Genomic DNA, 14,028 nt, shown 5'->3' with positions numbered 1-14,028 from the left:
CTTATAACTTTTGTGCCATTATTTATTTCACAGAAAAGCTCCCTTCAAAAATAAAAAATAAAAAAAATGGGCAAATCCCACGATTTAATAACTTCTAGATTCAAATTTAGCAACAATAACTGTTTGGCAAAACCAAACCTTGTTTTTCAGCCATTGTGATGTAATCTTACTGGTGTGGTTGAGGTCATTGTACATTTACGCCTTTGGCAGACACTCTTATCCAGACTACATTTTTATCTCATTACACATCTGAGCAGGGCCTTGCTCAAGGGCCCAACAGTGGCAACTTGTTGGTTGTGGGGTTTGAACTTGGGATCTTCTGAACTGTAGTCCAATGCCTTAACCACTGAGCTACCCCTGGCTCGTAGGTTCCAGTTGTAGGTTCGATTCCTGCCTCTGTGTACATGGCATTTGCATGTTCTCCTTGTGCTTGACGGGTTTCCTCACACAGTCCAAAGACATGTAGATTAGGCATTCCCAAATTGCCCATAGTGTGTAAACATTGACCGGAGGTCCTACCATGGCCTCCACTGTCACCAGTTGGAATCAAAATGTTGTGTAAAAGCCATTTTATGAACAGTAATGTGTAGGCTTAACAATCTACTTTAAAATAAGCTACTAATAAGCTACTATGCAGCAAAAAAAAAAAAAAAAAACACACACCTGCACCAATAGATTTAAGTAAAAAAAAAATTCAAAGGGATTACTTCAGAGGTTCATGGATAGATGCATGATTTATTTATTCTGAGCTAAAGTTCTAATGTTTATTCAACATGGAAGTGACCAATATTGCCTTGAAAATTTCAAGTTGCTAACAGCTTCAGCTATTTTAGAGAGATGATTTTATACTGTGCCCCCTCCCCCAAAAAATGTCAGTGTCACTGTTTCACTCTAAACAACAATCATTTTAAATGCAAATGACTCAGATTTCCTAAATTAGTATTGATACAAAAATTTATGTAAGCTTCTAAAAGCGTATGGCCTGTAAAAAGTGTGTAAAAATTGTTGCTTAAATTAAAGCATTCCCTGCAAAATTAAGGATCACCCGTGTAAACAACAGTGGTTTTGTTTAAATGCTCCAAATTAGACACACGCCTTATGCTATGTGGCCATAAAACATATAAAATTATAGTTTATCTGGTTAAAATTGGCTTTTGTAATCTGGCCAATAATTATTGGTAACACATAAGTATACCATTAAAATTCCACGTTTACCTCAGTGATTTGCATGAGAGATTTTTTTTGGTAAAATTATACAAAGCTAAAAAATCGATAGTGTCCATAACCATGTCAATTCATGTTGTAATATCTTAACAATTTAGCATTTTACTTTTTCAAGATTGTCTTTTTTTTGTGAAATCTAAATTGGCCCAGTCTTATCTGATTGACAAGATACAGCCAGATGGGGGCAGTAATTCTCACAACTGCTGGTTTGCCAACCGCTATAAAAACACCACTAAGGAAGACTGCATAAGGGTTTGGGAGCGAAATCTCCAGCCAATCAACAGCGGCCTTTAGTTTAAACGCGAGGCGCTTTTCCGACGTGATTACTGCTATTCGCATGTTTTAGCGATGTAATTATTTATTGAAATTATCGCCGTAAGGGACCATTAAAGGTATTTTTTTTAAGTTTAAACTTCTAGTTGATGTTTAATGGGGCTGGTGGTAATGCTGTTTAGCTAACCGACTCAGTGGCCGGTGATGTTTAGCTAGGTCGCTAATTTGTAGTTAGCTGTCGGTTTAGTTGTTTCCGTTTTAACAGCAGTACATCTTAATTACATCCGCAAAACATCACCTATTTAGTAATGTTTTGGTAAAACGGGTATCTTAGAAGCAGTGTTTTAACCCAGGTTAGCACAGCTAAAATGAGTGGTATTATTTATTTATCCTTTCACAGTGTTTAACGAGCGGCTCATCCTCCGCACTGTAGACCGTGAATAAGTGCTTCAGTAACTAAATCACTTGGTTAAGAAGAGTTTGTAGAAATGGTTGAAAGGATAAAGCTAAAAAATAATCTGAAATCTACAGTTTTAATGTAATTGGTGACAATATTACTTTAGGTTAAAGCCAATGTACATGTCTGCCTGCAACAAAGATAAACCCCTTAATTATTTAACTTTAATTGCTATACTGTAATCTTACATAATTGTGTTTGTGACCTTATATGTATGGTATTGGTTTCCGCGAGATGGGTGGCCAAATTTCAGAAAAGTAACAATGTATCTAGTTCAAGGCAAGATATTGAGTTTAGGTATTTCATCTTGTTACAATTAATCAGTGGAAAAGAGAGGATATAGAGATGGTTGCACATTGTTTACACTTAAGTTGTACTTCTTGCTTATCAGAAAAATGCACTCTGCGTTTGGTAATGCAGAGTGTGAATCACAGATGAGAAATCAAAGAAGTAGTTTGAATAAAGATGAAGTTTGTCATAAAATGACTCCAGCATGCTAAAATTCACTCATACCACTTCAGTCCTTTTATTTCAATAATGGAAATCTGAAGTAATCCCAGTAAAAATAATAAATTTTACTAAAAATCTATTGGTGTAGGTGGGGGTGTGTGTGTGTGGTTTTTTTTTTCTTTGTCTTTTTTTCTTTGTGCTGCATTGAGCTAGTAGCTTATTTCAAAGTAGCACATAACTGTTCATAACATCGCTTTTGCTCAACATTTTAATTTCAGTTATGGTGAAGGTTAAATTTCAGGCAGATATCTATGTACTGCAAGAAAATTCTTAAGTCAAGACTTACAAAACTGATTATAGCTTCTAAAATAATAAATAAATAAAATGATGTATGGCACAGGTTTACCTAAACTAAGGTTAGACTAAGTTTAAATAAATTCTGTCCAGCCAGTTTTGTGTGATGCTGTGGCAAAATCTGAAATATGGACAGAAATTTTTATGAGACTAGTTTTTGGCCTCCAATGTAAAAAAAAAAATAAATAAATAAAGACATAATTGAAAAAGAAAGTTCTAACTAATGTACAGAAAAAAAACTTTTTATTTATTTAGATAATTTATCATAATTTGTTAAAAATAGTTTTATTCAGAATACAGTCTCTCCGAGTTATCCACAGCAGCCATTCACATACAAGTGTGTGTATATACAAGTAGTTAAATTCAGTAATAAGCTGAAGACTGTGTTTTATTCTGTTGCATTTCAGTATACCATTGATAAATAAAAGGAAAATAAAAACACAAGATGAGTGTGCTTGGTAAACCGGGGTATTTGAAGACGTATGGCAGACAGAAGCGTAGAGTGGAGCAGTGGTTCTCTCCCGATCTGAGGAAGCAAGCCTTCTCTTTCTCCAGTACACCTTCATCTGAGGAGTCTTTAATAGAACTGAAACGGTAATGTGAAGTCTCTTGTGTTTTATATGTAGATCTGGACATTTCTGTAAAATGAGAGAAATCAGGTTTACATGAAAAAAAAAAAGTCTTTAAACAAAGTTTGTGTATGCACGCACATGTTTGCATGTGCAGATATGTGTATGTATGTATATTACAAACACGTATACATGCATATGAGGGTGTCAAATGATCCATTCTCTAGCTGTATAATTTATTTTAATTACCTTTTAGAAAAGGCATCATTAAAAATAAAAAATCTTAAATCTAATTGAAATTACTTATTTGATGTGCTAAGCTGATATAGGGTACACACAGATAGTTTTGTATTTAACTAGAAAGGGGGGGGGGTGAACTATTTGAAGTACAGATCATGTTTTGTCACATTTCTCATGAGTCAGTGATTTAAATTTGCCACATTTAACTCAATTCTGCTCTTTCTCTCCAAAGCAAAACCAATAAGAAAAAAAGCATAGCTTCAACTAGTTCCAGGACTTTGCGTGTGGCAAAGCAGAACGCTTTGAAAGCCTTGTCGAAAGCGCTGGACAGTGATGAGGAAAGTGATTTTAATCCAGAAACAGCTACCAGGTAATATTCATCAATTACTTTTCTTATTAATTTTTTCTTATTAAGTGGTTGCTATACTGTGGTAAATTTGTGTTTGCTCTAACAAAACATAATTGCTTAGAACCTGACAATTCAGACTCAGTTCGCGAACAAAATAGACAAATCTAGTTTATTGCAATAATAAATTAGAATCTTGTGTATTTATTTGTTGTAGTTCAGTTCAATTTCAATAAAAAACACATAAGAATCTGAGTCTCTTATTAAACATTTGAAAATCAAATTGTGTAAATACATTCTGGGAAGATTAAAGAAGAGTGACTGATGTTTTCTCTAATGAATTTGTAACCTAATAGAGCACTAAGTGTTCTCTAACTTTTCAGTTTCCTTCAGATAGATTACAACGTCAGCAGCTCTGTGTACAGGGAACCCGTGCAACAATAGACTGTTTATATGTACATTGACAATTGGATCAGAATAGAGCGTTTTTATAATCTTTATAAATTAGAATCAAAATAATTTTTTTTTCTAGTATAACAAAAAGTGTCATTTTCACAATTTACAAAGTCTTTTCAGCATCTAAGGAACCTTCTAATGGAAGGGATTTATGAGTATTAAGGTAATATATAATATTGAGCCCACAACATGTGGCATCTGTGCCATATCTATACTTTATACTATAAAGCCTGATGCATAGCCAAGTCTCAAGCGGCCATCTTGCTCTTTATGAATGTGTCCACACAATCTACATAAGTATGTATTTCTCTAGGTATTTATTAAATTTCCTCTCAGTCCTGTTTATTGATTTGTCCATATGCAGGAGAAAGCCAAGCCCCAAACTAATTAAGACTGCAGTCACAAGTGCAGCACCAGGCATGCAGAGCTCCTCATCCAAGAAGGAAAAAAATGTCGGAAAACGCACAAGGAAGAGAAGAAAAATACAACCAGATCTCGGCAACAGTGAGAATGAAAGTGCAACTCATGTCTCAAACAAATGTTCAAATAGCTTCAAGAAGAGCAGATCTTCTCATTCCAAACATATAAAGTAAGTAGTTCTGAAGTCTTTAAACTGTATATCCAAAGCTTGTCCCTTTAAATTAGTGTGGAGTCCTGGTACTGAGTTAAAGAATCCTTAACTGATTTTCATTTAAACATATTAGCTTGAACCCCAAACACACATGTTTTTGGGGTTGTTAATATGATCTTTAAGTCTTGTGATTTCGTGTTTCCAATTAGGCAAGGAGAATCAGCAGATCCACCACATCTGGACAGATTCGTCACACAGCGCAAGAAAGTGCTCGGCATGAAATCCAATAATCCCGCTTTTAAACAAAATGTAAGAATTTGGACACACACAGGGTGCAACAAGTAATTAACATGGGTGAAAATAATTGCTGACCATATTTGTAGAACAACTTTAATTTAAACTTGGACATTTCTCCCATTTGAACATTAACACATTTGTGTTAGAGACCGCGAAACACACAGCAACACGCTCAAGTGCCGGGCAGACTGGGTTAGTGGTTGCCTAATATCAAGACTTTTTTAATTCAGAAACACTCGGAATTAAGTGGGGGTACAGACTTTTGCACATGACTTTATAGTTTGTATGGGGACCCATCCTCCTCCCCGCCACTTTTTACATTTTTTTTTTATTTTAATATTTTTGGAATGGGTATCGGAGTTAGGGTTTATCAACCAATTGTATATGCACCATGATGTATAATTCAGGGACAAAAAACATAAGGTTGATCAAAAACGGACAGCAAAAATACAAATGTTTGGCATAATTTTTTCTAAATGGGTCAAATCTTTACATTAAATTCATTTTGTTTTTTTTCCCTCTATCCTCCTCAGCTTGGGATTTCCAGCAACTCATTTGATACATCAAAAGACCTTATTTGTAGTGTTCCTTCATTTTCCCATTATGTGACAAATTGCAAGCGGCCCACAACTCAGCAAGAGATCGATACTAAGCCACCTGTTGTGTTGCGCAGTGCTGTATGCAATCATTCCCGCACAGTTTTACGCGAAGTTTCATTCAACGATGTTGAGGAGCAGACGATGTCCTGTAAACACCCACTGCTTTGCAGTACCCCATCCCTGGAACGAAACCTACATTGTCTCAAGCCCTCCATCAGTGAGCTCTCACCCCTTAGCTTTGATGATTTTGATGAGCCTCGTTCAATTAATCAAAGCGCAGCAAGTGCTCCAAAAAATAAAGCAAGGAAAAATAGTACTGTGAAAGAGGGTACAAAGCACATACCAACAGATGAGACAGTGCAGCTAATAGAAGAGCAAAATGCAATAAATTCAGGAGCAAAGCATGCAAATGCATCACCACCGCTGAAACAGAAGAAACATCAGACATGCTCAAATATTGAAATTGCGTCCACTCGATCACACCTGAAGCAGTTGAAAGAGAGGTAAGCTCCTGTTACACATACAGTGGTGTGAAAAACTATTTGCCCCCTTCCTGATTTCTTATTCTTTTGCATCTTTGTCACACTTAAATGTTTCTGCTCATCAAAAACCGTTAACTATTAGTCAAAGATGACATAATTAAACACAAAATGCAGTTTTTAAATGATGGTTTTTATTATTTAGGGAAAAAAAAAATCCAAACCTACATGGCCCTGTGTGAAAAAGTGATTGCCCCCCTTGTTAAAAAATAACTTAACTGTGGCTTATCACACCTGAGTTCAATTTCTGTAGTCACCCCCAGGCCTGATTACTGCCACACCTGTTTCAATCAAGAAATCACTTAAATAGAAGCTACCTGACACAAAGAAGCACCTGAAAAGCTAGACATCATGCCAAGATCCAAAGTAATTCAGGAACAAATGAGAACAAAAGTAATTGAGATCTATCAGTCTGGTAAAGGTTATAAAGCCATTTCTAAAGCTTTGGGACTCCAGCGAACCACAGTGAGAGCCATTATCCACAAATGGCAAAAACATGGAACAGTGGTGAACCTTCCCAGGAGTGGCCGGCCGACCAAAATTACCCCAAGAGCGCAGAGACAACTCATCCGAGAGGCCACAAAAGACCCCAGGACAACATCTAAAGAACTGCAGGCCTCACTTGCCTCAATTAAGGTCAGTGTTCACGACTCCACCATAAGAAAGAGACTGGGCAAAAACGGTCTGCATGGCAGATTTCCAAGGCGCAAACCACTTTTAAGCATAAAGAACATTAAGGCTCGTCTCAATTTTGCTAAAAAACATCTCAATGATTGCCAAGACTTTTGGGAAAATACCTTGTGGACCAACGAGACAAAAGTTGAACTTTTTGGAAGGTGCGTGTCCCGTTACATCTGGCGTAAAAGTAACACAGCATTTCAGAAAAAGAACATCATACCAACAGTAAAATACGGTGGTGGTAGTGTGATGGTCTGGGGTTGTTTTGCTGCTTCAGGACCTGGAAGGCTTGCTGTGATAGATGGAACCATGAATTCTACTGTCTACCAAAAAATCCTGAAGGAGAATGTCCGGCCATCTGTTCGTCAACTCAAGCTGAAGCGATCTTGGGTGCTGCAGCAGGACAATGACCCAAAACACACCAGCAAATCCACCTCTGAATGGCTGAAGAAAAACAAAATGAAGACTTTGGAGTGGCCTAGTCATAGTCCTGACCTGAATCCTATTGAGATGTTGTGGCATGACCTTAAAAAGCCAGTTCATGCTAGAAAACCCTCAAATAAAGCTGAATTACAACAATTCTGCAAAGATGAGTGGGCCAAAATTCCTCCAGAGCGCTGTAAAAGACTCGTTGCAAGTTATTGCAAACGCTTGATTGCAGTTATTGCTGCTAAGGGTGGCCCAACCAGTTATTAGGTTCAGGGGGCAATTACTTTTTCACACAGGGCCATGTAGGTTTGGATTTTTTTTCTCCCTAAATAATAAAAACCATCATTTAAAAACTGCATTTTGTGTTTACTTGTGTTATCTTTGACTAATAGTTAAATGTGTTTGATGATCAGAAACATTTTGTGTGACAAACATGCAAAAGAATAAGAAATCAGGAAGGGGGCAAATAGTTTTTTACACCACTGTATCTGTGAAAATTCAGACCAATGAGTTGGAGGCCATTCCAATCTCAGAACTTCTGTTTTTCACTCTTACTAAATTTATTTGGTGGACAGTCAAGTTTGTGTGCATTGGCTTTTGGCAAAGCCAAAGTTTTGGAGTTGAGTAACCCATAGAAAATAATCTACTTGGGGACAAGCCTGGGGCTGATAACCTCCTGCTGGATCTCATGTGTGTTAAAAGATCCAAAGTATCCAGCAACCTTAAGTTATATAACTGCACCATTAATATTAATCCAAATATATACATAATAAACATACCTGACTTTCCTAACTGTCAAAACTGATGATGTCAAAGAAATATTTTGAGATCTGACACACCAAAACGTTTTATTGAACTTCTTTGAAGAACTTTTCTCTACTTTTTAATTTGCAATGCAATACTATCAGCATTGTCAATATTGCATGCCACCAGCATTGATATTGTATAACATTAACAGTAAATGTTAATACTCAGTGGTGTGCATTTTGACACAGTCGATTATGTAGTCAGTTACTTTCTCCATTGTTGGCATTGTAAGGAAAAGTGGCATTAAATTTGAAGGACTTGAGTGACGCTCCAGAAGAACATGCATGTTTTAAATCTGTAATCACTGCCATAGTTTTTCAACAATATAATGGTGAAGGTTATGAATACTTGTAGATGCATGAGATATTTCTGTATATATGGCTACTGAAAAAAAAACACATTTTACTAAATCTTAAATTAAATTAAGTTTTAGGGGTTTTTTTTAATACTTTTTTTTCTTCTTTATATTCTGCCCTCAATTAGAGCCGTCATCATGCTGAATCAAAGTGATAACAGAAAAGAAGAGGTGGAGAAAACATATATACCCAGATCGGATGTTGGTCCTGCCACTTCCGTCACTGCTACATCCCAGGTTGCCTCTCCTCTTCCTTTAGAAACACAAGAAAGCCAAAATACTAGAATCTTAAAGAATGTTCCATGTGTGGAAGACAATAAATCAGCAGGACAATCATCTGACCACGAATTTTCTGGCTCTTTCATGCTGTCTTCTATCAGCCCTGCACCTGTTACAGCTCCTGGTAAAATGCCAGTGAAAAAAGAAAATGTTTATTGTTCTAGTCGTAAAGTGTGTGTGAGTGGCCTGAGTTCTAGCCGGTGGTCAAAGAGAGGTACGGGTGAGCAAAACAGAAAAAAGAGGACCAAACGGAGAGATTGCTCATCCAGTGACCTGCTGCCCACTGGAGTGGAGTCATACATGGGGGTAATGTACTATTTTCTTTTTTCTTTTTTTTTTTATTTGTGGGAATACTTGGTGGGTTGTTTGGTAGTTTATGCTCTGCTCTGGTGTGTATATATTTTATTAATATTATATTTATATATACTTTAAACACAGGAATCTGCTTGTGACTGGCTGCAAAGCAGCAGAGTGAATGGATTGCCTAAGACCCCCCTCCGTGTCGAACTCCTAAACCTTCCCGACTTTCTGACTGGTTTCACTCCAGACTCGCTTACAACACACACATGGGGGCGTCTCAAAGCTGCATTGTCTGTACACAAGAAGATGACAGGTGCACCTGAGAAGCATGATTACAAATTTAATTTCTTTGTCATCATAAAAAATCTTTAACCACTTTTTTGTATTGCAGCATTACCAACTCCTCATCGGCTGGCTTTATCCAAGCTCAAGCATCCAGGGCTGGTAGACACCAGTCTAGATCTTTTTGGCACTCCAGTATGTAATCAAGCTTCTTCTCACCTGCTCCAGTCCAGCATGAACAGTACCTCCATGGTTGGATCTTTCCCAGTACATTTTTTACATATATACATATGTATTATTACATGTACAAGTATAAAACCTAAATGCACATCTTCAATGTTTGAGCGACACATCTTTTTTTTTGTTGGATAGATTTCTTACAATGAAGACATCAGTGATGCTGACAAAGTTTATCAGGAGTGTCAGCAGGACGGCCCCATTTTATTTGACGACTGCATTCCACCAGAATGCATGAAATGCATCGTTAAGATTGGGGAGGGCACGTTTGGAGAAGTGTTCTCCATGGTCAACGAAACCAGACAGACCGTGGCTCTTAAGGTGCGCAAGCCAAACCTTATAAAAGTGTTTGGTGCATTAGATTTTGTCCATAGCATCCAGGTTAAGTTGCTGTGAGTGATGCTTGCTATTTACCTAAAAAAATCATTGTTTCTCAATTAAGCTGGATGTAAATTAATTTATTTAGAAATTGTTTGTCAGTACATTTTTTTTGTATCAACTTGGTATTTGTGAAAATCTCATAATTTAAAGAATCACACAGAGTGTAAATCCAACTAAAAGATGAGCTATAAACATTGGCTACAAATCATATAATTTGTATAAATTACTTTCTGGAAGATACTGTCGAATATAAATTCCCCCTTCCAATTTTAATGCTTTTGAATTTCTGCAATTTATTTTGCCGCTTAATAGTAATTTAGTGCTTCCATCCCTCTGTGCATTACCTCTAATGTCGTTTTCTGGGTGTAAAGGTGCAGTGACAGGAACATGGTTTGCACTTCACAGGTGATTGACATTTATTAATGTGAATACAAGTATGAAGAAAATCAGCATCAATTTGTAATTCTGGAATGTCTTTGTTTCTCAAAAACACTTTGGCTCTCAAACACCGGGCTTCATTTATCCTTTCTTTTTTTTTTCTTGGCATATTCCCGGTAGGTTCTGGCTTTTGCTCTTTCCTGCTAAATTTTATGCTGTTTTGTAAAAAAACTGGCTTTTTGATATAGTTTTCATAGCATTTAGTTGTTTTCTTTTTTTTTTCAGATTATTCCAGTGGAAGGCCACCAGAAAGTCAATGGTGAACCACAGAAAACATTTGGTGAAATTCTTCATGAGATAATTATATCCAAGTATGTTTTTACATTGTAAGCCCTCTGTTTTCTTTTTTCTTTTTTTGGAAGATTACAATTTATTGGGGTAATATACTGTAAATGTCAGCCATTTTTTTTTCTTTTTAATAAAGGAAAACTCTACCTTGTTTTATTTATTTAATTTTGAAGTTTCAGTTTCAGATTTTTTCTTACTTTTTTTTTCTTTCTTTTTTACACTTGATCAAAACCAAGAATTTAGTAAGACTAAAAAATATTAAAATCATTTGCTCATATTGTGAACATGGGTTCAGGTCTATATTATAATTCACTGTAAGTGTATTTTTGAATCAGCCTAAAAAGAAATTGTTAATCTGTGTAATGATCTCCCTTGGAACACTGTTTTTCTCATAGGGAGCTAAGTGCACTCAACTCCAAGGAGCACAACAAAACCAATGGTTTCATCGGCCTCATTAAGTACGATACACATAACTTTTTTTTTAGTTTTGACTTTCAGTTGTTATTGAGTATTTGTGGTAACTTTATATCTTTGACACACTATCTTTAATTGCTGTGTGTAACGGAACTGAAGTGCTTACAATTATTGTTTTAGTCTTCACTGTGTGCGTGGCTGCTATCCTGGTGGTCTGCTTAAAGCATGGGACAAGTTTGACCAAGAAAAGGGATCTGACAATGACAGACCTGGTAAAACTGTATTTCCAAACCTCACAAGTATAAATTTTGAACCAGTTTCAAATTACATGGCAACTTAAATATTTAGTTATTTTAATGAAATTGTTTTAATGAATAATGTTTATGTATATGTACAGATTTCTTTGGAAAGGAGCAACTCTTTCTGATCCTAGAGTTTGAGTTTGGAGGCAGTGATTTGGAGAATATGAATGGAAAGGTAAATTAATATCAGGTCTTTGAAAGGTCTTCATTATATTGGGGGTGTTGTACAGATGTCATTAAGACTTAAAAAAAAAAGTGTTCTGGTGGGAAGAAAAAGACTTCATATAGATCTAAAACTTTACAGTAATCATTTTTTTTGTTTGTTTTCTTCTGTCTACCCCAGAAAAAGAAAAAGAAAATATAAACAAATATTACTTTCAGATATTATCTCTACTTAAACTGAAAATATGGAAGCAGAATTATTAGTATGTCTGTCAGTAGGTTAACACATTAATCTGTTAGTTTCTTTTGTTTTCCTCAGTAATGTAGAACTGGGATTAATGTTCTAAGAAGAGTTTAGAATAAGAATTTAAGTCTTAGATTTAATCTGATGCATCTACAGTACACATTTTGTCTTAAAAAAAGACACACACAAAAACTTAACTGTTAACCTTATAAAAAACATACTCCACCATTAGGACTGAGGGGAAATGAGAAGTATTATAATTGATCTGTGTTCTGTGTGCTTGTCTGTGTGAAGCTCACATCTATGGCCCAAGCTAAAAGTGTGCTGCACCAGGTTACAGCTGCGCTGGCTGTTGCTGAGGAGGCACTTTCCTTTGAACACAGGTAGAACTGCACACAGCATTGCAACCATAATAATAAGCTGTTATTATTAAGATTAAGATTAATTAGCTCTGTCTATAAAAACCTAATCAATATTATCTCTTGTTCTATGTACTTCTGTTTCTGTAGAGACCTCCACTGGGGAAATATTCTGGTAAAAAATAGTAAGCAAAAGCATCTTCAGTTTATTCTGAATGGCTCAGTACACTCTATTGAGACACGAGGAGTTCATGTTAACATTATAGACTATTCTCTCTCACGCCTTGAGATTGGTAAGTTTAAAGGTTCCTCCTTTGAAAAATAATAATATAATTGTATTTTCTTGTATATATGCAAGCCAGTGTGCAGTAGTATTCTTTCATTAAATGTTCTACTAGTAACGATTTCTATCGCATCAGAGGTTCATAAAATCATTTAGTTGTGGTAAAGATGATTCTGGTGGGTAAAGCAGGGGGATGGGGGTGTTGGGTGGGTTAACATATTAAAGGATTATTTATGTTACTTAGCTTTTAGTTAAATTTTTTTTCATCTTTCTTGCTCCAAGATGGGTTAACAGTGTCCTGTGATATATCAAATGAAGAAGAGTTATTTATGGGCCAGGGTGACTATCAATTTGAGATCTACCGTCTGATGAAGAGCGAGAACAAGTAAGCATCTATACCTAAGCAAACTGACTAAATAGCACTACAATTAGGGGTAGGGAATGAGAATAATTTAAAATGTCTTACATTTTCAGAGAGCTTATGATTACCAGGAAACAAAACAACGCTCGCAAAGTTACGCTCGCTTTTGTAGCTTGTTTGTCTTTTCGTCCTTTGTTTCCGCCAAAAAGTTGCCACAGCAGACCGCCTGATCCTACCACTTGGCAGAGGTTTTACTGATACCCTTTTTGACGCAACCCTCCCATTTTATCTGGGCTCTGCATCCAGTGGCTGGTCTTTGGCCACTGGCTGGGAATCGAACCTGGGCCTTCCACTGATGGGAGTAGCCCAAGGACAAACAACTTTACATTTATAAAAGTCTAGCTACAAAAGTAATGTTAACTAGTTTGGGTGTTGTTTTTTTCCGTTACCTTGCAAAAAAAGAACATTGGAATGTAAAAAAATTGATGTGTGCTTTCTCTGTTTTAAAACTTATTTTAAATAGTTGACAATTTGGTCCAGCTTATGGATTGTGTTTAGTTTTTTTAGTTTTTTTATTTCCTTCAACTTGGTGATTTTTAAATTCTCGTCTTGCAGTAACTGCTGGGCGGACTATAACCCTCACTCCAACATACTGTGGCTGCACTACCTGGCAGATAAGCTTTTGACTATGAAGTACAGGTGCAAAATGCAGAGCAGCCAGCAGAAAGCCTTTATGAACAGCCTTAAGTCCTTTCACTCAGAGATTCTCAACTACCGTTCAGCTAAGGATGTCCTTTTGCACTGCCCGCTATTTAAGTAACCTCTAGCTTTGCTAATTTTTTTTAATCCTTGCTATAAATGTATGAAAAAATTAAGAGTACATTGTAAACTGAATCATTATCATTTGTAAAAATGTAATAAAGTTTTTTTTGAGTTCAAAGATCAGTTTGTTATTAATATACAGTAGTTTGTGTACATTGTAAAAAGAGAAATGATGCAGCATAGCATATACTGTACATGACCTCATTAAATGTAAATCCTTGAGCGTGAGACA

The 14,028-nt window shown here is 36.1% G+C and overlaps 1 protein-coding gene across 1 annotated transcript; it reads left to right on the top strand.

Annotated features, from left to right (window-relative positions):
- Positions 1-1,484: 1,484 nt before the first annotated feature.
- On the top strand, positions 1,485-13,977 carry haspin (histone H3 associated protein kinase). The gene is made up of 18 exons (XM_053479901.1): positions 1,485-1,616; positions 3,166-3,352; positions 3,800-3,937; positions 4,734-4,958; positions 5,150-5,249; positions 5,771-6,339; positions 8,773-9,229; positions 9,362-9,536; positions 9,615-9,757; positions 9,878-10,063; positions 10,787-10,872; positions 11,245-11,307; positions 11,444-11,535; positions 11,661-11,740; positions 12,266-12,354; positions 12,481-12,623; positions 12,896-12,998; positions 13,590-13,977. The coding sequence occupies exons 2-18, from the start codon at positions 3,204-3,206 to the stop codon at positions 13,792-13,794; spliced, it is 3,003 nt and encodes a 1,000-aa protein (XP_053335876.1). The 5' UTR covers positions 1,485-1,616; positions 3,166-3,203; the 3' UTR covers positions 13,795-13,977.
- Positions 13,978-14,028: the final 51 nt, after the last annotated feature.

Source organism: Clarias gariepinus, chromosome 20 (assembly GCF_024256425.1).
Source record: "Clarias gariepinus isolate MV-2021 ecotype Netherlands chromosome 20, CGAR_prim_01v2, whole genome shotgun sequence".
NCBI lineage: Eukaryota > Metazoa > Chordata > Actinopteri > Siluriformes > Clariidae > Clarias > Clarias gariepinus.
Note: the sequence above shows the minus strand (reverse complement) of the source record. Positions and strands in the feature narration are given on the sequence as shown.

Bases quoted from the DNA above. Each gene is read 5' to 3' on its own strand.
- haspin (XM_053479901.1), top strand. From the start codon at position 3,204: ATGAGTGTGCTTGGTAAACCGGGGTATTTGAAGACGTATGGCAGACAG. The intron at 9,230-9,361 runs GTAATGTACTAT...CTTTAAACACAG, and splicing joins GAGTGGAGTCATACATGGGG to GAATCTGCTTGTGACTGGCT. The intron at 12,999-13,589 runs GTAAGCATCTAT...CTCGTCTTGCAG, and splicing joins CTGATGAAGAGCGAGAACAA to TAACTGCTGGGCGGACTATA.